Source organism: Numenius arquata, chromosome 11, assembly GCF_964106895.1.
Source record: "Numenius arquata chromosome 11, bNumArq3.hap1.1, whole genome shotgun sequence".
In the NCBI taxonomy this organism is placed as follows: domain Eukaryota; kingdom Metazoa; phylum Chordata; class Aves; order Charadriiformes; family Scolopacidae; genus Numenius; species Numenius arquata.
The window spans coordinates 26581352-26608159 of NC_133586.1; the positions used below are offsets into that span (position 1 = coordinate 26581352).

Below are 26808 nucleotides of genomic sequence, written 5' to 3' on the forward strand. Positions count from 1 at the left end.
GGGGCTCCAAGCACATCCTTGTGACTTGGTCAAAATAGCACGGAGGGCAGGGCAGCTGCTGCTCACAATTTCTTTCAGGGGCCTAGGACAGCCATAGAGTAGTTTTAATCCTGTAATGCTGCATTATATTTAACTGATTTCATACAAACAAAACTTTGCGTAATGGAAAAACAAGTTAAAAAGACTTCACTTCCACAAAACACTCCATCTTGTGTTTGCTGGATGTATTTCCTTAAGTAAATTAATTTTGTCAAGGTTCAGCCTCCTACATTTGAGAGCCAGTCTTAGCACTGGAGCCTCCCAAGCGGCTCAGGGAGGAAGAATTATCCCTTGTCATTTTTATTCACAGGACCCCGTATTATTCACCGCAGAAGTCAAGAAATAAAACTTGTCAGCAGAATATACCTACCAGTGTTTTAACAAGTGATATTTTAATTTGTTTGGAAACAAAGAGAAAGAAAAGTTATGGATTAAGCTGCTAAATCACAGATGTTAACTAAAGCATGCAAATTGTAAAGAGAAGTGGGGTTCGGGTGGGGCGGGTGGTGGTGGTGTATCACGGACAGGGGAGTAAAGAGTTCAGCAGACACAGCAGTTAACATGCCAAACAGCTATCACAAATTACTGTTGCCTAGCTTTGTTTATTGGTAAGTCACTTTAGTAACCTGAATTCACAAATAAGCAGTAAATAACAAAAAACTACAGATAAACACAGGTTACACATGCAAATTCCTGTTCACATCTCACATGTGCAGGTACATTAAGAACACAGTTCTAAAGATTCTTGACAAAACCAGATTTTAACAAAAACAGGTTTTTAAAATGCAGGTATGAAAAAATTACATGTGAAGAATATAAAGATACCTTTTTACATTTCAGGACTCCAATGCTGCTTTTGAATATACTAGAGATGTACGACAGCTACGAGATTCAAGTAAAAGCAGGAAGAGCTCAAGGAAATAATACTGGTCAGAGGAGAATGGGCATTTACTTTTCACTAAAAATACAGGGAATAGCTGAATAGGAAAGTCTATCAAGAGCTTAGGAAAAAAAATAGATCACGAAGTTGTAAAGCTGACTAGTCACTACTTCTCCTATTTGCTATATAACAGCAATGACGTTAAAAGAAACTGCAATTCAACATTTAAAAATGCAACTTACATTTCAAGGCTTTGCAAAAGTGAAATGCAATGACAGCCCTACGCTCCAAATTAAATACCTGCTAGGCTCAGACTGAAATACGGAATGTTCTAGATAAAATAAAAAATACAGTGTTACTTTTTATTTTTTATTGAGAACGGAATTGAAAGACAATTTCTAAAGCTTGAAAATAGGAAATTTCACTTAAATGAAGTTTTCTTCCCATCAATGAGCTTTCCGCAAGGGTGCAAGATTATTTTTTTTTTCAATAGCTTGAAGTGTCAAAACAAAACACTTGTTGCCATTCTCACATTAAGAACAAATTTTTGTCATTAACTTAACTGCATATGCTTTTTGCTACAACATTTAACACATGAACAGACCTATAATGCCTACTGTATTTCACTAAAACAAAAAAGAACGCAGTATTTCCGGCTACTACTTGTACTGCTTTTTTAAAAAAGATTAACATTAAAAACAAAGCTGCTGTTTTTTTCCTTACATCCATCCTTCCTTCCTCTTAAGCTTCTTTTTTTTGCCTGTGGTCTTCTGCCATTTTATCCAGAATTTTCTGTTAAAAGAAAACAGCCACACTTGGGATGTATTTAAACCTTCTCGCAGTCACAACACCAATAACACAAACAAATGCAATTTTTAAGTTGTAAAGATCTGTGAATATTGGCTAAAGGTGATAACTAACAAAACCAGCTCTTCTCTGTTCTGAAGGGGAGGAATACTCCACGTTATCATCGTGTCACCAAACACAGAGCTCGCCACCAGTAAAGACCAGATGGTGGCCCCAGCAAGCGTTTCCCTGGCCCTGCCATTAATGGCTTGCTGGGAAGGCAAGAGAATTACTGTCCATTTTGTCACAGACTTGTAACAGCAACCGTGCCACTTACCTGGTCAGAACTTGCCATTTCTAAAGCCATGGAAAAAACATCCCCCCTCCTTATTTTAGCAGTCTGAGGAAATTTATCACTTAGATAAATTATTATTGCTACCAAATTTCATCAATTTGTTTACACTTCTTGCTCTCCAAGTGAATGAAACCCCAGCTAGAGAAGGGCCTCGCCGTTGTGAAACAAAAGCTCCGTTTCCCCCTTCCTTCCCCAATTCTAAAACCACGTCAATGTAGCAAAAATCATTCAAGAGCAGCTCACTAGTCATTTGTGCCATGGAAAAGCAAATCAAACCACGTTTCATTTAAGTAAGCGATAAAGTTAATAAACTGGGATTATTTCCCCCACTTCCCCTTTTGCAGCAAGCCTTTCAAGTCCCATAATCAGGTACCTCAATGGAAAAAAAAAAAGGGAAAAAAAAAAAGCTATGGGTGATGAATGAGGTGGGTTTTTCTCACTACAAGACTCTGCGTGGGAATTGATTATTTTCTGATCTACTCCTTGATAATGGTGTTCACTTTTGTGACATTTATTTCTGCCGTCTGCCTTCCAGGGCCCTGTATCTATTTGGGGTTCCCTATCACTGCAAGGGAGAAAGCAAACATTTCGAGTCAGAGGTGCCACCACCTTCTTTTTCTACGGAACCCGCAGGGTTTGTTTTCAATTTCAATAATCGACTGGTATGAAATCAACGTATGTGAACACTACATTATTATTGCTATTATTAGTCAAATTCCCTTTCGGATTTCCCTTTCTGGGAGGTGATATTTAAAAGCAGCTCACAGCGCACAAAGATAGAGCAGCAGCGTTTATCGTTCATGCCATGCAATCATGTGATACCTAAGCCAATTAGAAATTGTAAAACATGCTCACAAAATCAGAAGTTGCAAATACAGATCTTTCTTTTTTCCAAAATATATAAAAAAAATTAGGCTTAAGCTCTGTTGATGGTTAAAAACGCTCTCAAAAGGACAATGGGAAGGGATTTGAGTTGCACTCTGCACCCCTACTAACTAAGCCTGGCTTTTACTCCAATCGGAACACGTTCTTTAATCCAAATTTACCAAAAAAAAAATACTGGAGCCATCTTAAAAAAGCATATCCTGCATGTTATTTTCATAAGATGAAGTTTTGGAGAGGTCTAGCTCGAGTTAAAAGTTAGAGAATAAGCCAATTTCCACTACCTGAAAGCTTCTCTTTTTTTTTTTTTTTTCTTTTTTTTTCCTCCTCAGTCCAGTCTCGTTCAGGTCTATTCCCCAGGAAAGAATCACGCCATTTAAAATGAACAAGTTTTTGCCTTACCTTCAACTTTTGATAATGAGGAAGGCTGCTGCAATGGGTCTTTTTTGCAACATCTTCATTTGTGTAGAACAGGGAACACAATTTGCAATAAAACCCTGTTTTGGGTACCACATAATTCACACCTAGAGAAGTAAACACCACAAAATAAACTAAGAGATCTACTCTACATCATTTCTTTTAATGTCATATGTCATTTCAGCTAAATCTTAAAACCATTAATTCACTTTACATTAAAAGCTGCTTTATCTTTAAAAGCCCTTGTTTTAGTTTAGTCAAGCCGGGGCCTAGTAATAACTATGTGCAAGCTTTTTTTTTTTTTTAATTTAAAATAAAACTTTCAGATTAAGGGTCCATTTTATTGGTTCCTTCAAAAGAACTAACAAGGTTCTGTGATCAGGTTCTGAGTATTTAGTATGAATCTAAACTATTACCGCTACTGTGATTTATGCTATTAATTGAATTTGTGTCGCTAAAATATACCTCTTCCAATTTAATTTCTACCTAAGGAAAGTGTTATGGAGAACTGTATGAAAAGAAGGGGAAAAAAAAAGAAAGAAAATACTACAGGGTCAGGGGAGGAGTGAAGAAGGGGAGGAGAGAGGGGAAAAGCCCTAAAATGAAAGGCTCAGAGGCAACGCATTGCCAGAAATGAAATTCAAATGAAATGAGAAATGCTACCGCAAGGCACAGAGAGAGATTCGGAAAAGAAACGGAAACGGCCTTACCAACAGGAACGTTTGGCTGGTACGGCCCAATCCGAAACTCGTCAGGAACAAGAGACTTCTCTTGGATGCTCTTTGTCTCCTGCTCATCTTGGGTGTCTGTATTTTCATGAGCATTTTTCTCAGGATCCTGTGCTGTTGTGGTATCGGAAGCTTCAGCAGTTTCAGCCTTCGAATTGTCTTCGGTTTTGGTTCCATTTTCTAACGTTTCATTTTCCTGCTCTGGCTCCTCAATCTTGTCTACCTTGATTTCTGCCAAACTATCATCGTTTTTGCCAGCAGATTTTACTGCCAAACCCGACTTGCGGAGTTTTTGATGATCCGAGTCTTCTTCGTCACCAACCTCATCTAGAGTGACAAAACCTTCCATGCTCCGCGGAAAGCCACCCACGTATCGCTGTTGAGAAAATGATTTCCTTATGTCAGCTTAATTCTTAAAATGTTTCCCCTCAAACCGTCTTAAGTTTCAGAAGAGAAGCATCTTCTCCAAATTCCCTGGAAAAATGCTCTAATTCTTCCTTCAAGACCTACCTCACTCATTCAAAACGTTACTCAAGCAGACAAAAGTGTAACAAACTCTTAAATATATTCCACTGTCCCAGAATCAAGTGTTTAATTTCAAAATATATATTTTTTGGCACCGTGAGGCTCCACAGTTTTATCATATCAACATGTGACCTTCAACTTGAGAACTTCAGTATCTTTTTGCTCTATTCTTAAGTTTGAAAGTCCTTCTACCATGAGTGTTTTAAGCAGAGGTCAGTTTGGAATGCACAAGTTTTGTTTCTATTTGAGACAGTCCCACAAAATCCTCAAATTCCTGCCTGTATAAAAGGTAAAACCTTACCAGAAACACTGTCCAGTAATAGTGTATGAAAGTTAATTTTTTAAAACAGTTAAAGAACTCTTTCAACCAGTGGAAAGCTTGACGCTTCTACATTACAAAAACAAACAAAAAACCAACCCAAAAAGCACCAACCACCAAAACTGTGGAAGCCTTTCAAAATCCAGCTTCATTAAAAGACAGTGAATGTCCGAATTCTGATTTTTTCTTGAAAGAGTGGTACCCAAACAGCGTCAGCTTCACCTCTGTGCTCTAAGGGCGCAGGTCTCCAAGGAAGCAAGTTTGGGGGTTGAGGCAGTTTATCATAACTGATACCCACGGAATCAAAGGCAGTCCCTGCCGTTTGCACAGGCAGTGTTCATCCCAATGCCACGTAACCAGCTTCCTGAGAGAAGGACCCCCCAAAACTGAAAAACACGCACACCTCGTTCATTAAGAATAAGGAACATGCCTTACTTTTTTTTTTTTTTGCAAAACAACATTCCAAGGCAATAGTTACTAGGACTCCACATAACTGAGTATGATTACAAAAGCAGCTGGTAGGACATAAAAAACCATGAGTGTGGGATCATCTGGTGAGAAAAAGGAAATTCACAGCAAGTACCCTATGACTGAGGACACCTGGAGACTAATTTATTATTTTTTTTTCCCCCCACCACTTGGAATGGGCCTTGGCAAACTGCAACTGGACTTACCAACCTTTCTGGCTAAGCAGGAGGATGTACATACAATTTTGTCCAAGACTAACCTTAGCCTCAAGTCCCAAATTAATAATGCTTTAATATCATTGCTCTGCTCTGTGCTCAAAAGAGAAACTCCAGCCAGTCTCACGGGAAACTGCTCAGGAGAAAACAGCTCCTGGATGCTTAGAATGAATCAAAAAAAGGGCGAAGAGAAAGGCAAGTAAAACCCCAGGAAGCGACGTGGGTAGAAGCCCATAAGTTCACAGGTTCTGTCAGAACAGAGAGAGTGATTTATAACTGATTCCAGTTGCAAGTTGCATCCCATGGAACCTTCCAGTTCCTTCCCAGGAGCGTTAACGCCTGTTTCTCTTCAGAGAGGTGTGTCAGGCACATGTTGTACAGACCCACAGACAAAGCTCTGAAATAGAACGTGTTGTGGGGTGCTATTTTTCAACAGGGTTTTCCACACTCGGATACCTTGCTATATAATTACCTTTTTAAGCTTTTTCTTTGCTGCTGGATTGGCCACAACATTCCCCTCGGGTTTTACGGCCACTTCATCAGTCGTGTCCTTTTTTTCTTCAGTAGTCACATCGGCTAAATTGGCAACGTCTGCATCGTCTCCTGCCGAGCTGCCGCTTTCTAACAGCGCTGCTGCTTCCTCCTCATCCACCAGCAGCTCGTCTTCGGATTCCAGGAGTAAACTGGGCTCGTCTTGGTCTGCCTGTTCACCGCTTTTAACACCCGATGGCTCAGCAGCATCCTCTTGTTTCTCCTCTTTCACTTTATCTTCTGCGCCGCTGCTTTCAGGTTTCTGAGCAGCATCCGGCTTAGACTTCTTATCGCTTGGAGAGTCTTTGCTGTCTGGAGAGTACGTTCTCTTTCTGTAAGAACAAAGAATACCTGCTTGTAAACCTGAAGGGAGGCCAGAAATGACTAAAACCCGAAAGGTAAGTTATATTTTTCTAGACAAGCCTGAAAAACATTGTGTTTTAGTTCAGAAAAGGGAAGGCTGAGGGAAACCTTGAAGGATACCATTCTTAAAATACACAAAAGGCTGCTGCAAGGAGGAAGCGTCCTTGCAAGCAAGGCCAACTGCCAGGGGGTTTAAATTGCAGGAAGGCAAGGCTAATTAAGGACTGGAAAAGATTTCCTGAGGAACCCGAGGAGGCTGTGAAGCCTCCATCATTAGAGGAAGAGGGCAGGTAGTGTATTAGGAACAGCTGATCTCAGGGCACAACAAACATCAGTTTGATCTCAGAGCTTGCCCAACTTCTTTTTGGATAATTCCTATACTCTGGATAAGGTATTTTATTAATATTTCCATATTTCTTTTAAACAACATTATGCTTTAGCAAGAGGAAATTACCTAGTTTTATCCTTCTTCAGCAGTTCAACTCCTTTGTTTGGAATCTAAAATAAAATTTAAAAAAAAAAAAAATGGTAAGTCACAGCAGAGTGCTATTTCTGCAAGTGTTGCAGCATTAATTCAGAGCAGGCAGCACAATCCAGCCAAGTGCTTCCAATTACGCTAATCCACAGGTACTCTCTTTCCATGCCCACCAACCAATTAATAAACTGCTATTATGTTAGACAGGACATTACCAACCTAGAAATCCCATGTCTTTATTCAAAGCAATTACCAGTTATTCAATACAAAAAAAATAGGATTATCCTCTGCTCCAGAAAAGTCATATACAATTTCTCTTCTGTTTCTAAACCAATACAGCGCAGTGCAGGCAACAGCACAAATCAATCTATACTCTTTTCCTGATAATTAGTAGTGGGCTACATGGAAATCTTTTAAGTGAAGACACTTCACTTATTTAGGAGTTACTGACTAGGAAATTCCACTTGTATGGTAGTGACATGGCAAACTATTCAATAGATTGGTTAAGTGTTTGAATTTATCACAAAATGTTTGGTTTTGGTGCATGATCATGTGCAATAGTGAGATTTCTTATAGTCCACAACAGAAAGCTTATGTTTTTGAGAGGCAGCTCGACAGTTCAGATTTCTCCTGTTTTTCAGGAGCATTAGCCTGGTCTTATATTTAAAAAAAAAATTAATAAAGCTATCAGACAACCCTTCCCTCCTTGATACGAACTGCACATGCAAAGGTGCGGTTACATCATAAATTTGACAAAGCTTATTCTTAAAAATAGATAAAACACCCCCACATTACAGGACATTCTAAATGGAGAAATTTTAATTAAAATCTACACCAATTACTCCATAAGCTGAATTCTAGTAGTTTGATTTTTGTTTAATCTGAAAGGAAAATTCTTTTATTTTGTTCTAGGCCTCCTAACCGTTAATAAATGAACTTAAGTAGCCAGAATATACTGAATTGCAGCACTTAAACCTCACTAAATGATACCCGTCTTATACTTCACACCTTTAACTACAATTAAAAAAACCCCCACTACTTACCCTTAACACCAGTTTCTTGTATTTTTCAGATAAATCCACTTTCACACACCTGCCTTGGAACCAAAGCGCTTTGTTGGCACAATGCTCAACCATAGCTAAAGCATCTTCTCTGGTCTCCATCTCAATGAAAGCCTGAAAAGATTGAAACATGTTAAAAACCACAACGAAATACACAACACTTTTACAAAGCCATTTAAGCTTAAAACACAGCGCTTCCAAATGCTGAAACAAAGTTATGGGATTTTATTCTTCCAGTGAAATAAGGGTAGGGAGGACTTCCTAGGGGTCATGCAATAGACTCTAGGAATTTTTCATTCCACAAGTGTGGCATTAGGGAATTCAGGCACTCGTCTCTCAGAAAAAGTGCTGGAATTTCCTATTTAACTCCAGGGAGGAACAAACTGGGACAGCAAAGCTGAAAAAAAAAATTACAACTAAATACTTTAAACTCCCGCGTATGTATAGAAATCGTGCACATCCAAAGCATTTTATTATACACATGCAACACACTATCTTCAAATATTTTTATTTTTTAAGAGCCACAGGACTGCTTTTGTTTAGTTTTAAAGAATGAAAAATAAAGGGTAAATGAAGGAAATGTGTAATAGTGGAGTGTATTTGTTAATGTTTCATAGGTAATGCTGTTTCAGCCGTTAAAAAAAAAAAGTTCCAAGACTCCTAGAGATCTATGTAACAAAAAAAATTAAGCCTTGATGCTAAATATACCTTCTTCACAGCTGAGGCCTGTTCTTTTCCCCTATCGCAGCTCCCATTACAGCAACATTTGGCAGTGAGCTAGAAAGAGAACCACCCCCTACATCCTCCCCGTGTCATGTCCACGTCTATGCTACAGCACAAAGCCCAACTCAAGGCCCATCATCTCTTCCCCGTTAAAAACCCCCTTAGTTTCACATCTCCACACGTGTCCATGCCCGCAGTCAGTTACCTGGCTCTTCATTCTCATGAGTATGTAGTTCTTAATTTTTCCATACGGCTCGGCCAGCTTTAGAACGGCGTTGTCAGAGTATCCCGAGTGAGGCAAATTGCTGAGGTGAATCACACGACCAAGCTCTGGTTTCGGTGGCTCCGTTTTTTGGTCAGGTTTACCCTCAGGTTTCTAAAATTACGAGGGAATGGAATTTTTTTTCCAAGTGCATAAAATACACTCTGGTGACTGTCACTTGATTACGTTGATACAGTCGTGACGTACTTCAGTTAAGAACAACTTAAATACAATGGCCTCATAACACTGACTGACCCAGATTAAGATAAGGCAATGATAAAAAAGCAGAAGTGTTTTACCTTTATTCGTTTGTATTTCTGTGACAAGTGGACTCTGACTGGTTTGCCAAACACCAGGGCGGGTGTTGTGGAGTAATATTCCACTGCAGCCTGGGCATCCTCCGTGGTTGACATTTCGATAAATGCCTGAAATCATATAAAAATAAGTTAAGTGCTTAGGATTTTCCTTTAAAATCTCAAGCTCTTACTGGTTTTCCTGTAAAAAATAGCTGCATCAAAAATGAAAACTGCCTTTTGGTTCCAACATTAGCTGACCTGCAGAACTTGGCATGGATTCTACGTACTTTATTTAGGTGCACAAACAGAACTATTTGGTTTATTTCCATTCCACCTAGATTTGGATTCGGAACATTCAATTGCTTCCTGCTTTTTCTCTTCTATGATGCTGGCCTTTCCCACACTTCAAGATATGGGACTATGTAATACAAACTAAGAGCAAATAAATTTTAATGGAATATTAAACAAGAACAGAATTCGCAAGCGAAGTGTGCTTTCGAGAAAGCTATGAACAACCAAAAAGAAGAATATTTAAAAAAATATTGAAGTTAAAAAGCAGCACTACAGCATTTCTGGAAAGATCTATGATTCTAGTCACTCTTCCTGTCACACGTGTGACCTTAGTGACACGTGTGTGATCCTGCTTGGTACCTGGGCAAAGACTAAGCACAGTAAAGACACGGAGCAGGGCCAACAGCAAGACTAAAGGGCCTCATCTTACCTCATTGATTTTGTTGAGAATCAGGTGGTTTGTGATTATTCCAAATGGTTCAACAAGCTGAAGCAGCTGATACCTCAAGTTCTTTCCCCTCTGGAAATCCATGATGTGAACAACTCTGCTTGTTTCCTGTTGAAGACAAAGCACACGTACATAACATGAAATAAAAATGGTGTATCGCCTAAGCTAAAAAGAAAGGTTGTCAAGGCTCTGCTCTACTTTTATCTTTTCCTTTTATTTTATTTTTTAATTCGAATTTTGAATTTTTCGGTAGTAACCAAACCAAGATGAGCACAGAAATCCTGTCAGAGATTTCCAGAGGAAGATGCCAGCCCAGCCAAAGCTGCCTTTCTGTATATTCACGTCCCACAGCTGCATTGTAAGATGAGGTTTAAATAGGGTCTGTACAGTTTTGGAACACAGATTTTGTAGAGTACCTGGCACAATGACTACAGTATTTCCAAAGAAATAAATCCCAAAGTCTCACTTCTAAAAACATTCCATTCATTTAAAAAAAAAAAAATCTTATGAAAGCAAACAAAAAGCATGTAACATAAAATTGTGCCTTTTTTTAAAAAGAAAAACAATATATTTTTAATACTAACCACTCTGCCCTTTTGCATGTGTCTCGGTCCTTGCATGTTTCCATTTCCAGCTCCTTTAAAAAAAATTCAAAGAATGAGCAAGCTTAGTTCAATCTGTGAGACTGGTATTAACGTGTCTCTTCTCAAGTTCTTAAGAGACATGAGGCACTTGTAATGGTAAACCAGAATGACATCAAGTTTTAAAAACTAATTATTTCATTACAGTCTGAAAAGGCTGTTAATTTGTTTATTTCAGAGCTCTTGTAACCTGAGGTCCTCCTTTGTGATCATTCTGTTCAGTTTAACATTAGAGAGAGAGCTGCATTTACTGATGTGCAGAAACAGCAGAGAATAAGTAAAGACCACTGAAAAAAATCTCTCCTGTTTTAGACTAAGCTACAGCAAAATGTCTCCCTACACAAAACACGTGAGATCTCTTTAACTAAGATACACTTTTTACAATTGAGGTTTTAGGTGTGGAAAAAAGACTCCTGGTTTTGGTTCTAGAACACCACCAATTCTATCATATTGCCCATTTCACCAGGAAACATCTGAAAAAAATCCTTTCAGATAGTTTGGCTCAAAGTCAAGTCTGAGATGTTTTGAAAAATTAACAGTATTATTTCAGTGAAATTAAGTATTAATGCACCTATCATTTAAAATTCCCTTTAAAGTGTCTGAAATCCTTGTACTCTGTCAGGGTACCAAGGTACATTAACTAGTTTTTTTAGTCACTCAAACTATTTAAAAGGTAGGAAGCAACAACTTCAGGCAAGGACCTGATTCTCAGCCTGTCTTCCTGCGAAGAAGAGGCTTGCATCATCATCATCTTCTTATTTCTCACTTTATATTCAAATCTATTTTTCAAATTAATTTGAAATTTAGGGGGAAAAAACACTTGGGACATTGAACTCTTGCAAGTTTAAAAAAAAAAAAAAAGACAACCCCACCAACATATATCTAATCAGAAGACAGATAAAAAAAAAACCTTCTAGACAGGAAAAAAAAAAAAAATCCAAGTCCAGAACATGTGTAGATTAAACACAATTAAGAAAACAGCCATAATAATGCAGCTGGCAGAAAGGTGAAAGGGTGGGATGCGAGTACCAGCCTCTGGCTGGGGAGGGACTAAAGTATTTCAGTTCCACTGCTCAGAAAAGTGAGTGTTTTGTTGTTCTAAACCACTGGTAATAAAGTTAAAATAAATAAACGAAGAATTTAAGCCTTGTACAAGCAGGTGCTTGTTGATGTTACCTCTTGGCCCAACTGGAGGTCCTCCAAGGTGGAACGGAGGTGGTGGTGGTCCCAGAATCCCTGGTGCAGGGTTTGTGGATTGCTGCAACATAAAGGGATCACCCCTAGAAAGAAAGAAACAAAAAAAAGTGAAGTTTTCATTCTTAAAAAAAACCCCTAATTTCTGCAGAGCATATAAGGAGGAGCCAACTTTCGCTACTGTCACTGCTGCTCTTCAGCAAGTAGAAGACAAAAGGAGGTACCCATTTGAAGGAGGTTTGTTGTTTCATATAAAATGTTAAGAACACCCTCTGCCTCCAGTAAAAATTACAAGTACTTTAAAATTCATTACTACTCACATTCCATGTCCTGAATCACTGTCAGGATTCCATTCTGGGTATCTTAAAAGAAACAACAAACAAAAACAGGTAAGAAAACACAATCTTCTCTACCTACATAATAGTTCTCATACAAGCAACAAAACCCTTACATGTTACATCGATAAAACACAGCCTAACATGTAACACTGCCCGCTAGAGCCATGAGCGTTATCTATTGACAGGAGTGCTATTATTAATGAGAAACTTCCTATACTACATGTAACTCCTGCCAATTTATAATAGACATTGCACGGTTTATTTTAGAACAAAAATTTAAAGTTGGTATAAGTGAGTAGTAAAAAGAACTACAATAGATTCTCAACTCTTAATATCCAACTCTTCAAAATATTACATATAGATCAGTAGGATTCAAGTGTATGAACTGAGATCCCTTTTTTCTGTCCTGAAGATCCTCTATTAAGTTACTTGTTTTTCTTCCCCACAGGACACAGTGTGTTTCTAAACCCACTTCGTGCCACGCCGCTGACCACTCTTTGGTTGTACAAGCCCTCATGCCACAAGAACATTTACTGTACTTCAAATCCATACATTTCAAGCAGCAGCTGACAACGACGGCTGTGAGTCGCTCCATTGATATGATGGTTCCACTCCTGCAGCAAAGTAAATAATTAAAAGTTAACAGCCACACACGGCAAGCCATTTTTAACAAAATAATGTTGTATAGCGCAGTATCTTCTCTTCTACGCTGAAGTATCGAAGACTCACACACAGATAGCAAAAATCTTTTTGTAAGAGCTTTGAAGAGACACTGAAATCGGACCGACCTCTAAACGCCTGACCTGGGTGAAAAGGTGTCTGATGAAAAATGTCTTGCCATCTACGGGCCTGATCCTGCCTCCAAGGCGCAAAGCTCCCTGGGGATCACTGCAGCACACACGCCTAGCACTGCAATCGCCATTTTTAGCATTGGATCCTGAGATATATATTTCCCCCCCCTTCATTAATTTTAGAATTTCCTCTACTCTCTCTGCTTCGTTCCTCAGACTTTTAAAGATTAATGCGAACTAATTCGCATGAACACTGAATTCAGTGAAATTCAGTGAAACATGCAAGTTTTTAGACCCATAAAGAAGCCAAGAAATTGCAAGGAATTCAGAAAGGAAAGACTAAAAGCAATGAAAGGTGCATAGCTAGGACAAACTACTATACAGGTAACATTTAAAAATATGACCATTTGTAGGGAATAATCAAGCAAAAAAAAAAAGGAGATCTAAATCAAGATGGTACAAAGGAGGAATAATGGAATTAAACTGGTTAATTCTGGTTCTGGCTTTAGCACTAGCAAGGAGTGAGGGCTTTCTACTTTGTCTCTGCAGATTATGTTGATTATGAAGGGAGTTACTAATTTCAAGGGGGGAGAAGGCAGGGGGACTCCTCCTTTATTGAAGTCTGGAGTGCCTGATCTCCATACCCTTACGTCCTCACAAGCAACAGTGATAGTTTGTGCTGTATTTGCATTTATAAACTGACAGAACTGAAGTGTCACTGCTGCACCCTGTGAGCCGCAGCCTGATTTCCACTCTGCTGCTCCTCACTAAGCAAAGGCATCAGCAGAGACACATGGGGCAAATTAGAAATGAAAGGGAGAGTAATTAATAGATCTTCGGGGGCAGTTTAACAACTGAAGGTTTCCTCTTACCAGCTATGTTCAGCTGAGAACACGTGTACTGCAGAGGCTGTTTTGTCTCTTCTTAAACACATATTTCTGCTCAGCACCCACAAATAATTTTTCTTAATCCCTCATCCTTCCTGATTTTCAGTTTCCACCACCCTTCTTCATCCCCCAAGAACCCTCCTGAGGCTCACTGTTGTGTTTCCATATCCTAAATGCCTAGGGTGCCCTTTCCACAAAGGAGAAAAACCTGGATTTAAAGTCTCCCATAAAGTACTGTTGTTAAGCTACATTACAATATCACTCCACGAGACGCAGAATACAACGTGGAGCAAGATGAAACCTTCATTCATTTTATCACAAATATGAAAAAGTGGTGCTCTCATTTTACTTGTTAACAGCACAAGATGTAGGCTCTGCAACTATAAATTAATAAATACACTGGCAATTAGGATGGAAAAACCCCAAGCAAACCTACCTATCTACAAAACATTCAATACTTAAGAACAAAGCTTCTTCAGTTTAAAACTTGCTAACAAGTTTTAGTACTGTACTATAGAAAAATAGTCCTTCAAAAACTAAAACACCCTCTAAATTTGGGTGCACAATCTCTAAATTGGTGGCTGATTCTGTAGATATACCATGCTTTGAAGCTGTCTTAACATGTAATTTAAAATTATTATAAACTGAAATAGACATTATCTGCAAACCAGAGCCAAAGTTTGGGAGATTTAATTCTCATTATACTTCAAATGCTTTTAAATTGGCAAAAGCGGGAGATCTAATATATAACTTAGGATTTTTTTTTGCCAGGGAAAGTTTTCAGAACCACAATGGTTGACCTACATTATTAATATTAAATATGTGGACATCCCTTGACTCCCTGCCTCTATCCAGGCTGAGCATCACTCCCTTATGTTTCAGGGCACTAGGTATTTAAAGACATGAATTATCGTGAACCCCCAAAGTTAAGATGGAGAGAATATGAACCGAGTTTCTTAAAACTCAGATTACCTTTTGCCTCAATCGACGCAGGCAAGAGGATGCACTGCCCTTCAGAAAATTAGGCCAAACTTAAGAACCTAATTTTAGAGAGCCCTCTATTAGGGCCAGGGCCGTGTTTTCCCTTTGAGATGTACCACCATTTCCAGTGTTTAACCTCCACACTCATCTGCTCACGTTGCATCAGCCTTTTCCTTTGGCAGGGAAAACAAGCCCTCCTCATCTAACAACTCCTTCCTTGAGAAAGGGATCAGGAGTGACAAAAAGTCTAAGGAAACCGGGGCACAATTTACTTCACAATTAGACAGAAAACAAATTGGGTCTTAAAATATACAGACAGCAAATTAAAGAAGCAATTAAGAATATGGCTAAAAGAGAAGAAAAGAGAGAACTAGTCTGTCATCTTAACTTACACTAAGGGTGTTTAACCCCTTGCTCAGGCTTAAAATACAGCGTGTTTTATATACGCTTTTAAAAAAATCATCTATATTTTTTAGAGGTGGGGAAAATGAAAGTTTGATACTGCAATAATAAGTTTACATTGTCCCAGCTAAGAAAAGCATTCCCTTTCTGCTTTCCCTAAGTTTTGGTTCAGATCAGATTACTTTAATAGTTAAATTCTACTTTATTCAATTTTGTGGGAGACACAAATTAAGAAATTCTGTAACTGTTAGGTATGCAAAGCAGAGGAAAAAAGGAGAGAAAGAGAAAAATTCTTGTGGTGACATGATTTCTGAAATTAGAAACAAAGCCCAAACTTGGGTCTCAAGAAACAGAAGATCCAATCTCAAATATTTTATGGTGTACTAGCAGTTTAAGTCAAAGCGTATTCCTAATAAGATAAAAAAAAAGATGGTTTTACATGTCACAGAAGAAGTCAGCCTCTTAAGTTACGCTGTCAAAAGAATTTTGTATTTCTCATACCTGGAAAGATATTTCGTGTTGGATATCCCTTCAATAGATCTTCGTACCAAAGCAAACTAAGAACCTTTAAAGGAAGCTTTAAAATAAAGTGCTAAAAAGAACCCTACTTACAGGATTACTGGTTGCCATCTTCAAGGGCCTCAGAAGTCTATGTTTTCAATCTAACCAAATGAAGTCATTTTACAGAACTGAGCATGTCATCTAAACTGGCAACACTTAAAACCTTTTATGAAAATAAATGTCAAATATAGGAGACAAGAAACCTGGATTACTGTGATTATTTTTATATAAAAAAAAGTAATTAAGGCAACACAAGTTCATAAACTGTCAGATCAGCTGGAGTCGTACAGCGTGTGCTCTACAACCGGTTTGATCATTTCCTTGCAGGGACAGAATAATTCTCCTGTTTCAGTAAGATTAGATGTACAGAAGCAGCACTTTGAGAGGTAACTGTAAAGAAACGGTTAGTAACAGCAATTCCACATTGTATCAATTTTACAGTAATAGCATGTATTATATTTTCAATTGAAGGCCTTCGAGCTAATTAGCCACTAATTGTGACAAGAGGGGCACTGCATTAGCCAATTAGCCAATTAAATTGCCTAGTATACTGAAAAACAGCAAGATGAGTATAATTGGAAAAAGCTGAAAGTGAGAAGGCTCTGGAAATAACGTCTGAATAACCAGGGCTTTTTGAGTAACCTGCCGCATTTGCAGAGAGCTGAACTCTCGCGAATAAACTAAGAGGGAACCGAATCCACCCGAAGATCCACTCTACCGGCGAGGCAAGTAAAGACCACTACGAGGAAGGCAGAGCGGGGGACACTGCCACAGCAGACCAATTACTCCGAGAGTCTACAGGGATAGATGCAACATGGGACAATCAAAAGTGAGTCTGAAGTGGCTAAGAAAGTTGTGAAAAAGGAGAAAAAATGACGACAAATTTCAGCCATAGTATGAGACAGAGTGTTAAAGTGAAATTAAAAAGGCAAGAATGAGCTAATCTAAAACGTGGTTGGTTTTTGGTTTTGTTTTGTTTTTTTTTTTAAACTTTTGCAAATAAGTGCCAGGGCTCTACATTAACTCTTTCCCTTTGGACAGGGAAAAAGCAGAACTGTGCAAGAATCATCTTAACTACATATAAATCAGCAATCAAGACAGATGTGGAGGAGAGCTGAAACTAGCTTCCCGAATAGCACAGTAGATACACTGCGGAAAAAAAAAATCCCAAACCAACAACAAAAAAAAAAACCCCACCCCAAAACTGCTTGAATGCCAGATGTTTGTGGTTAAGAGAACATGTGGATGTAAAATATAAATAAGATATCCCAGTAGATGATAGCTGTTTGACTTGAAGTTAAGCAATCGGGGCAAACAAAATACATTAATGTAAAGCCCTGGTTTACAGTGTTTGTTAACAATTACCTTGCAAATAAACCAAGTGCCTTTTTCACTCTCAAACCAACTTTCAGATCATTTCAAAAGCAACCAGGCCATAGAAATAATTACAAGAAATAGGTAAAAACAGAACAGATACTACAACGTAAAGGAAAACAGAAGTATCTGGTGCATAACTCACCTTATTAGAATGAACTGGCATATCACATATAGAGCACAGATGGGGATAACCCTTCGGTAAGAATCCATGGAAGTCTTCAATATTGCTATTTGGAGGAGCACCTCTCTTTTTCTCAAAGAGAGATCTCTCGGGACCAGGACCACGACCCATTCTGTCATACTCACTGTCAAATTTATGATAGTTATGCGAAGTCTCACCATAAAAAGATTCATCCCTACACCTTTCTCCATCTCTTAATCTGTCATCTTCATAATCCATTCTGTCATAATAACCAGATTCTTGAGAACGACTTCCATGGTCATAGTCAACCACTGGGTTGAGACTAGGACCACGATCATCAAAGCTATCTCTTCTAAAATGCCTTTTTTCTTCCCAATCATCCCTAGGTACTCTGTACGGTGGTTCCCGTGTGGATGATCTGCCATCTCTACCATAACCTTCTTCAGCTCTCCTCCTTTTAAGTTGTAGAAGGATCTGAGGCAAGTTTTCAGGAGTAATCTTGTCCTCGGGATAGCGACTCAGTTCATCTAAGTCTCTAGCAGACAGACCAAAGCTGGCCAAAATGTTAGTGGCCTGGTCTGCATCTCCACTGTGCTGAGAAGACAAAGGGAGCGGACCTCTACTTCCAATGTTAAATATAGACTGCAAATTATGGGAAGAGGTACTACCAGAAGACAGTGCACTATGAGATCCTTGTTGGTTCAATGAAGAACTCATTCCAAGATTCATTAAGCTAGCAAGGCGTGCAGTACCCTGGTTCATCCTTCGAAGAGATGCTGGCATATTTAAAGACTGGGTAGCAGCAGCAAGAAGGCCTATTCCTGCAGAGAGGTCACGCCCATGACCTTGTGAATCCCTACTCAGAGATGACTGCTGGAAGGACTTGGACATTGTAGAACTAGAGCTTGTCTACTTTAGGGATCAAAAAAAAAAATTGGTGCTGTGTTTTGTTTTTGTTTTTAAGATGGCTGAAAAGAGAGCTCACACTAGAAAGCTAGGCAAACTTCACTTCAAAAACGGTAACGCCAAGAAAGAGGATCAATAATGACTGCAGATCTTCTTCAAGCTGAGAAACACCAGACAATTCTGTAGAAAAACAAGCAGTTTTAGTCATCAATCCCTTTAAACAGATGCAGTTTTAAACTTATGCATCATGTTGATCTAAAAACATTGCAGATCTCAATCTTACAAGGCTTTTATTACATAACGTAACAGATTCAAGAGGTACCCAGAACCTACATATATCATTTCAGATAAAAATACAGTCGTGTTTCCTATACACACTAATCTTCTTCTACAAAAAGCTACTTTCATACTGAAGACAAGTGAATTTCAGAAGTTTGGGATGTCTGAAAGCATCTAAAGTTTACTAGCATATAAGCCTCGATCTCTGGTTACTGGTTTTGTTTATACCCTGCTTTACTGTACAGTGTCTATGAGAAGACCACAAAAAACTTAAGCCCATAGAATCCAAGATGACTTTGGCATATGATACATATTTGGAAACGAAACCTATACCACCACAGAACAGGACAAAAGGAAGTTAAAAGTAACTGAAGTTTGGGCAAAAAGTTTCTGCTGTAAGATCTGGTAAATAAGACCAAACATAACAATCAATCTTTATGCAGTAAAAAAAATCAAATTACTGATGTGAAGACAGATGTGAACAAGAAAAATAAGTTTTAAATTTTGCAGGAAGTAAACAAGACCTCTTGCTCAAATTGCAGTTTTACAGGTAGCAGCACTTAGAAGTGATTCTTTAGCGTGTTACATCCAGCCGTGACACCGGCCTGTACCGGCAGACCTCCAGCTAAACAAGGTCAGGCTTCGTGGTGGGATGGGAGACCCAAGGAAAACCCTGCCCCTGCAGCAAGAGACAGCGGGTGAGTCAGGAGATGGCACTGCGCCCCACCAGCCCTACAGGACAGCCCTGTCCCCGTCTCTTACCAGCAAAACGCTCCTTCCCTCTTCAGGGCTGGCACTTTGACACCATGACACATGTGGGAGTTAAAGATCCTAAAACAACACTCGTAAGAGACAGGTATCTGCCCTGTGACTCATGAAAATACTAACCTCCTATTTAAATATTTGGTTCAACTGTATTTCCTTGAAGTTTTAACTGAACAGCCTATCAATATCCACAGTATATTTTAAGGTGCAATGGATACATTCCATAAATGTATTACTTTTTTTAGTGCAGAGCAGAAATAAACTGTAAAACTTCTCCCCATACTCTTTCAGCCTTGGAATAGATACACAACATTTCAACTAATTCAACACACGTATAAACATTCCACCAGGAATATGTTGTTCTTGGATCCCCAATGCAGTAAAGCCCTTCCCAATCTCTGCAGAGCAGTTTTGCTTCCCCAGCACTGCTGCTCAGATGCACATAAAACACATAATCACTTAAAAAAAAAAAAAGAAACGGGCATAAATTGTATAGCTCCAAATGAAATCAGCTTCTAAGAGAACAGGTAAGTTTGGGGAGGAATGGGAAGGACAAAATGAAAGCAAGGATTTTTCCTTGAAGAGACCAGTTCTGCAGAAGGCAGTTTCTCCTGTACTGGGAACAGAAGAAAAAAGATCAAGGTTACAAGCACGTCTCTACCCCAACTGCCTACTCAATCCACAGCCTTCTTTCAATAGAGCATCCAGTTTTTTTCTACTTCAAGTTGAAAAGCCCTTGGGTTTTCTTTCTCTGTAGCAGAATTATGCTTTTATATAGAAAAATAATGGATTCCGAGAGATACATAAAGCACACAAAACCCACACAACTCCAAAAAGTAACAGCTTTATACAGTTTGCTACATAGTCTGTTATCAGTACATCTAAACTCATATTTCAGCTGTGCTTTTAAGATCCACATATGTTAGAGTTACTTAAAGTAAGCTTAATTGTGTAACATTTGGTTAAGAGTAAGAGATTGAGAAACATGGGGATGAAAAACAAGTTTAAAAGTATCTGAGGCAGAAGACAGAAAAGCACTGCAGAAAGCTTCAGAGGAAAACAGTAAAACCAGGATATAGGGAGAGCAGACAAGGCAAATTCCAGGTGACATATCCAGGAGAAGCTGGCCACACTAAGGAGAACCTGGATAGAAAGCATTTAAGAACTATATTGTAAAAAGCAAGACCCTTGAAGTTCAAACGCAAGAGAAACAGTAACACTCACCTGAGTACCATGTTTTATCTTACATGCATTCAGAAATCTTTAAAGGATTTTATGACAATTTTACAAATTAATCCTTAATCCTTCCCCTTTTACATACACATTTCCTTCTAGTTCATTCACACACTTACAGAAGTGTTTGAAGCTGCACTTAGTAGGTTCTTCATAAAATCAGGTATTCCGGAGGCCTTTACAGACCTGGCCCCAGCAGCAGTTCAGCAGACAACCATGTGGCCGGGAAAGGCACGCTGCGTCCTGCTGTTAAAGCAAGGACCTGGACTATTCAAGTTTTCACTAAATCAGGAAAGTTCTCCACTCTTCAAACCTACCCTTTCTCTTTGAACAGACGCTCACTAATCCTCCTGTCACAGTTTTCAATCGGCAGCTCATTGTCTGCTGCTCTGGAGAGATTATGGGAGAACAAACCCCATCAGATCCCAGTCTGGCAGGGCCCTGGGCTGCAGAGAACCCGCCTGCACACCACGCTCTCGCCCCACGCACAGGGAGGTTTTGCGTAACCATAACCCGCATAGAGGGGAAAAAGCAAAGAGAAAAATAAAAGCAGGAAAGATGGGAAAGGAAAAAAAAAAAAAAAAAAGAGACAAAGAAACAAAGAGGGACAATCTTATAAAAAAGCATGGAGTGAGAAAGACAATCGTATGATGAAGATGGAATATAACGTTGGCTGTTGCTGTGCTAGGCAGTGAACTGCCCTACACCTAATTAGGCATTAGAGTGGAGCGACTAAACAAAAACTAGGTTTTGGGCTATCCTCAGAAATCCCTATTTATCACATCCCCGTCCCCCTGCAATCCCTGCTGTACTCTACTCCTAACCATCCCTGCTCTTTTAAGACCAGATGAAGACAGCAACAAAACAAGGTGCGGGAAGAGCTCCAAAAACCATACCGAAGAATGTTTATCTTCCACACGGTCAGGTTTAATATGTGATTTTTAAGATGGCAGTTCTTGCATTGAGCATTTCTGAAAGATTTCACGGCAGTATCTGATAGAGGCGGGTTCCCAGGGAGCAGTGCCAGCTTTGAAGCGCATGTGCCATCAACTGAGTCACCACAACAAGATGAGTAGGACTGAACAAAGCTGTCTAAAGATCCAGACGTGATTTAGCAGAGTTGGAAGTGTTATGCTAATTGTTCGCCGTGTAATTTCAGCTATTCTGGGAAACAGACAGGCTTTCAGATATACATTTTTAAGATCTGCGGACAGAAATTTGGCCATATTAGGATTTGAAAATATATAATGTAAAGCAACCTTGAAATAAGTTGAAAGTCAAATAGATTCCCAGACAAGTGTGAACAATGAAAAAACACTTTATATCTGCAAGTTGCAAAAGAGTTTTCTGTAAAGGCCGACAACAAAATAAGAAATTTGAATCCTACAGAATACACTGCTACCAAATAAAGGCCAAACCAAGGCTGACTTTCAAACACTACAGAAGGATTGTCTTTTCGTGTAAAACTGATTATTAACTCTTCTCAATAAAATTTATAGAACTCTAGCTCTACATTAATATTAATTTCATTCCTGAAAAGTTTAATTAAGTCATTTTTGGGATACACTGATCATGCTGAACACGATAACCCTAGATACCTTTTATACAACACCAATAGGCTGAAAGTAGTTCTCTACTCCTTTTACCACTCAGGTTTTTTTAACCTGTGTGTACGTATTATAGCTTTTATATTAATCCTGTCCTTAAGACAACTCATCTGTTACACATTCCTCTTGCACTGTTTATAGAAAAGTCTCAAAAATTAAAAATAACTGTTTTCACTTTCTAGTCAGTTTCACTTTCATGTCAAACCCAAAATTATTCAAAACACATAGAATTTAATCAAATAAACTCCATTATAAATACATTAAATAATCTGCAAGCTGAAAAATACACCCCCAGTTTGTAACAGCACAAGAGTTTTCAACACAGCACACCCCTGGGGAAAAAAGTTTAAAAGAAAGTTTCATACCCATCGTCCGTGCTTTTGGGATAAAAATATATGGATTTTTCTTCCTCCCTTACGCGTGACACTCGGTGCGGCAATCACTTTTGCAGCAATCTATTCCACTACGGAAGAACTCATGCTCCTTGGCAAAACTGTCTGTCTCTGATGCATCGCAGCAAAAAAAGGTGACTGAGGGAAGAGATCTTGAAGTCCAAGCGACAAATTCAGAGACAGACAGGTCCCTGCGTTGCTCTCCGAAATAATGGTAGTGAAAACAAGAACTTGGAAGGAAACAAGAAGCAGATGTTATCTAGCTGCTGAACGACCGAGTGCAATGGATTTGAAGTCTATGGGATTACTTCAACTTGGACAATACAGAAAAGGCCACTGTCTTCCCAAAGGGCAAGGAGGAACTGTCTAGAAGCCTTAGAAAAATGCAGATTATCACCCAGTTCAGGGACCAGTATTCAGAGTGGTTATTTAATATTGCTGTTTCACATGCAAGAAAACATCTTGTTCAACTGATCTTCAAAGGTGGTGACCTCAAAAACTCAAGCAGCACCTGGCACATTGGATGGATGCGCTTTTTTTTGCGCACAGATTAGACAATCTGTTTCAGGCCTCGCACAACAACTGGAAGAGTTTCATTTTTTAGGATTATGTTTGGCTTCATCTCAGTGACTTGCTTGATCAGAGGAGCACATAATAATCTGAGATCTGAGGTTACTGTAACAGAAGATTGCTTCAGAACAGAGACGTGTTATGTATCAAAAAGACTTAGTTATAAATGGGAAATTGAAATGACTAGTTTAGCAGTTAAGAATCTTAATTAACTTACATAATTTTCAACATTTGAATGCAGAAAAGAGCATTGTAAAAGATGTCGACTTCCTAGTTGCACTCATTATGTAATTTATTAAATTCAAGCATCCCTCTTTTTGTGTGAAATGCATGGAAAAAAGTGCATTTCTTCCTTTAAAGAAACAACAGAAGTGAAAAAAGCGTCCAAGGAACAGTACAGAAAGAGCTGAAGGAGGCAAAAACTGTATTTTTAGAAAGGGAAAATAGAAATGGCCAGGAACGTATAGAATAACAGCCATTATGATTACCTTCCATGCACTCCTTCCTACTACTTCTAAGTCCCCTCTTTGTCACTACCTTCAGAGCTACAGCTCTACAAGAAGCAGGAAGCGCACAGGTTCCAGCACCTATAAAAAACTCCATGAAGCCGTGAAGATTTAGTTCAACAGAAGGGGTCTGCTAAAAACAGAGTCATTGCAGAACGATGTAGGATCTCATCAGCCCAGAAGCTCCAGTCATGTTGGTGCACTTGGCAAAGTGAGGAGACAATTGTTGTTCCTTCTCATCAGTGGTGGAGATGAACAGTCTCACGGGCACCAAAACTTTGACAAAGATCACAGAACATACCAGTATTTTTAAGATATAAAGAAGTCATACATAAAATGATCCAAAGACAGACCATATCAGGGAGTTAATCAGTATAACAGAGAACCAATTTCACTTTTTTTTTTTTTGGAAAGAAAAAACAGAACACTTCTGTATTCTGTTCTGGTAAGTGATTAAAAAGCCTTCCAACTAATCAGTGAATGTAAGTCTGCCTCCAGGCATTCCCAGAGCTGGGATAAAATCGCATTCTTTCCCAGCTGAAATCTTGCATGAGGTTGTAGAGATGTATTCTAACTACAGAGAAGAATCAAGGGACTGTGTGACTGTTTTAGTGCTCAAAATAAAACCTCTGTTGTTTAAGTTATGACTACACAATATGGTACTTAAACACTTGCAAACTGAATTAGTTCAGAAATATTGTGAGGTATTTGCTTTTGTTTTCAAGACTTGTTGACTCAGAGCACTGAGGAAGAATGCGAGCAGCACAGAGGCTAGAAAAATACACTCAAAAATTAACAAATAAACCAAATGGAAATAATTTCTTTGCAGCTTTACTTACAACAGCTTCTCCCACAGATTTGCTGAGCTACCCAGAACACCATCAAGCATTAGATCACAAAATATCTTTGCATTCACTAAAACATTCAGAGATGTTTATGAGTCACAGAGAAGGGCAGCAGACATATTTACTTTATTTCCCACCAAATTAACGAGCATTTTTATTTAAGTGTAGTCCTGAATAAACCAGGCAGCAATCATATTTCAGTTGTATGGATCATAATACCATCGACCCTTAATTTAGTTTGGAGCCTCAAAGACGGACTCTTCTTCCCTCCTCCTTAATTGGTTTTTAGTTTTTACCTTTAGGAACATGGATATTCACATTTTAAGGATGTATTTAGGAATTTCTCTCTGTTAATCTTCCCACCATTTAGCGCTGGGATTTGTGTAACACCTAGATACATGCAAAACACTGGAAACTAAATTTTTCAATAGACAGTAACTTACGATAGCTTCTCTCAAATAAACACAAAAAAAAAGGTTTGTGACATTGCCAGTCTCATCAGAATCAATTAAATCTCTTAGGAAACAATTAAAACTCTTGAATTTGTTGCTCGGATTTCATCACCTTACCCAGTGTACAACATGAAAGTATGGATATTGGATTACCACCGAGCAAACACACGTAAAAGGCTCAAGTGCCAGCATCCCCACTCCAATTTAATTATTGTATGCAATTCAGTAATGAATCATTGTGTGTGCTTTTTGATGAAATTCAAGACAGAACTGCACTAATTTCTCAGTAATATGTTAAAAATGTTAATACGTTTCACTCCAGTTTGAAAAAATAATATATGATTTCAATATATTAAGAGTTTCCAATGAATTAACATGTTTCAAGATTTAGGAAGATTAAACCACTGGATCAACAGATCCTTTATAAAGAAGTACCAGAAAATGCTCTCTTTTCCTTTTCTGAGGCAGGAAAACTACACAGACTGTTTGTTTTAAGAGACTTAGATGTTCAACAAGAGTTGCTCCCTACTTATCTTACTCTAGGAAGGCAGAACCACCTACTCCACCGACAGCTCAAAAAACCTGAAGAATCTGAAGCTGAGTAAAAAGAATAAAGACTATTCAATTGTTTAAAACAGTATCAGATACTTTCTTCCCCAAAGGTATGTTTTGTGGAAAGGAAAAAAGCTGCACGTTTACAAAAGGGATTTTTCAGCTTTCTTTCTACAGCATAAATGCTCCATTTATAAGAACAAAGCAGTTCTCCAGGTTCCCAGAAAATTCTTTTTTAAACTTTTGCTTATTTTCAGCATAGGTGAATTTTATATCTCATTACTTCTGACTCTGGAAACAAAATACGTACATTAAAAACGTTATTAATCCACCACAGGAAGGGGGAAAAAAAAAAAAAATCATAAATCCCCGCAGCATGGTTTGTAACCACAGGCTAAATTATATGAAAGTGAAACTGAGTAGAAAGAGGAGTCAAACGGATGCTTCCACTGTCGGTACTCTTAATGCTCGATTCATTAATTCTTAATGCCAGATAAACGTCAAGACCAGCAGTTTTTGAGACTAACGGCCTTCAGAGACGTGGGGAAGGCACGCACGTTACTGATATGCTGCTTGGCTTCCAAGTGGCCGTTTTTGGGGTCTGAGGAGGAAAGATGCCGGCCCCGAGGCCTCAGCCGGCACCAGAAGCGCTATCCGGGCGCCCCGGTAAAGTTTCAGCCGGCGGGCGAAGCGTGGTTCCCGCCGGGGTCACCGCATAAAACACGTTTAACGTGTTCAAACACCGAGCAGAGACCCCTCTCCCCGCCCTCAGCCAGGAGGGGACAGCCGGCCCGGCATGGCGGAGGAGCACGGCGGGGCTTTGTTCGGGACGGCCCGGGCCGCAGTACCGCCGGGCGACGGGCGGGGGCGCCGGTTGGCGCTGCGGGCGGTCCGTGGCACCGGCCGGGCCCGCCGCTCCGCATGCGCCAGGCCCGTTCCCACAGACACACACACCGTTCCTAACGGGCGCCTCCCCCCACCCCCCCCATCCCCTCACGGAGCGGCGGCCTCCGCCGGTTCCCAACATGGCGGCGGGCCGGGCGCAGCGCCGCTCCTACCTGTGGGCCCGGCGGGAAGGAAAGGAGCGCGGCGGCGGCGTTGCCTCAGCGTCGGCTGCGGCCCCGGCGGCGGGGTGGGGGGGGGGTGGGGGGAAGAGGGGAGGGACGGGAGGGGGGGGGGCTGAGGGAAGAGGCTCGCGAGAGCGCGCCCGCCCGCTGCCCGCCCGCTCACGTGCCCGGCGGCGGCCGCTCCGCTCCGTCCCGGTCCCGTTCGCCGCCGCTCCGCTAGGCTCGCCGCCGGCCGCCCGTTCCCCGCCCTCCGTGT

At 39.7% G+C, this 26808-nt stretch overlaps 1 protein-coding gene across 8 annotated transcripts; it reads right to left on the minus strand.

Moving 5' to 3' along the window:
* Positions 1-403: 403 nt before the first annotated feature.
* On the minus strand, positions 404-26808 carry MATR3 (matrin 3). Of its 8 annotated transcripts, none has more exons than XM_074155880.1 (15): positions 26720-26808; positions 17379-18464; positions 12790-12851; positions 12220-12261; positions 11882-11985; positions 10649-10701; positions 10047-10172; positions 9329-9454; positions 8973-9143; positions 8027-8158; positions 6963-7006; positions 6087-6477; positions 4070-4463; positions 3345-3466; positions 415-1711 (listed from the first exon to the last, which is right to left on the minus strand). In XM_074155880.1, exons 2-15 carry the CDS (start codon positions 18267-18269, stop codon positions 1661-1663), a joined length of 2709 nt encoding a protein of 902 aa, XP_074011981.1. In that variant the 5' UTR covers positions 18270-18464; positions 26720-26808; the 3' UTR covers positions 415-1660. The 8 variants fall into 8 exon arrangements, with proteins under 8 accessions (XP_074011985.1, XP_074011981.1, XP_074011980.1 ...); XM_074155879.1 differs by having other exon boundaries at positions 26544-26804; XM_074155884.1 differs by lacking the exon at positions 17379-18464 and having other exon boundaries at positions 404-1711; positions 26720-26802.

Coding starts and splice junctions, on each gene's coding strand:
- MATR3 (XM_074155876.1), bottom strand. CDS start 18,269: ATGTCCAAGTCCTTCCAGCAGTCATCTCTGAGTAGGGATTCACAAGGT. Junction 11,986..12,219: donor AGTGATTCAGGACATGGAAT/GTGAGTAGTAAT, acceptor CTTTCTTTCTAG/GGGTGATCCCTTTATGTTGC. Junction 1,712..3,344: donor CTCATTATCAAAAGTTGAAG/GTAAGGCAAAAA, acceptor TTCTTTTAACAG/AAAATTCTGGATAAAATGGC.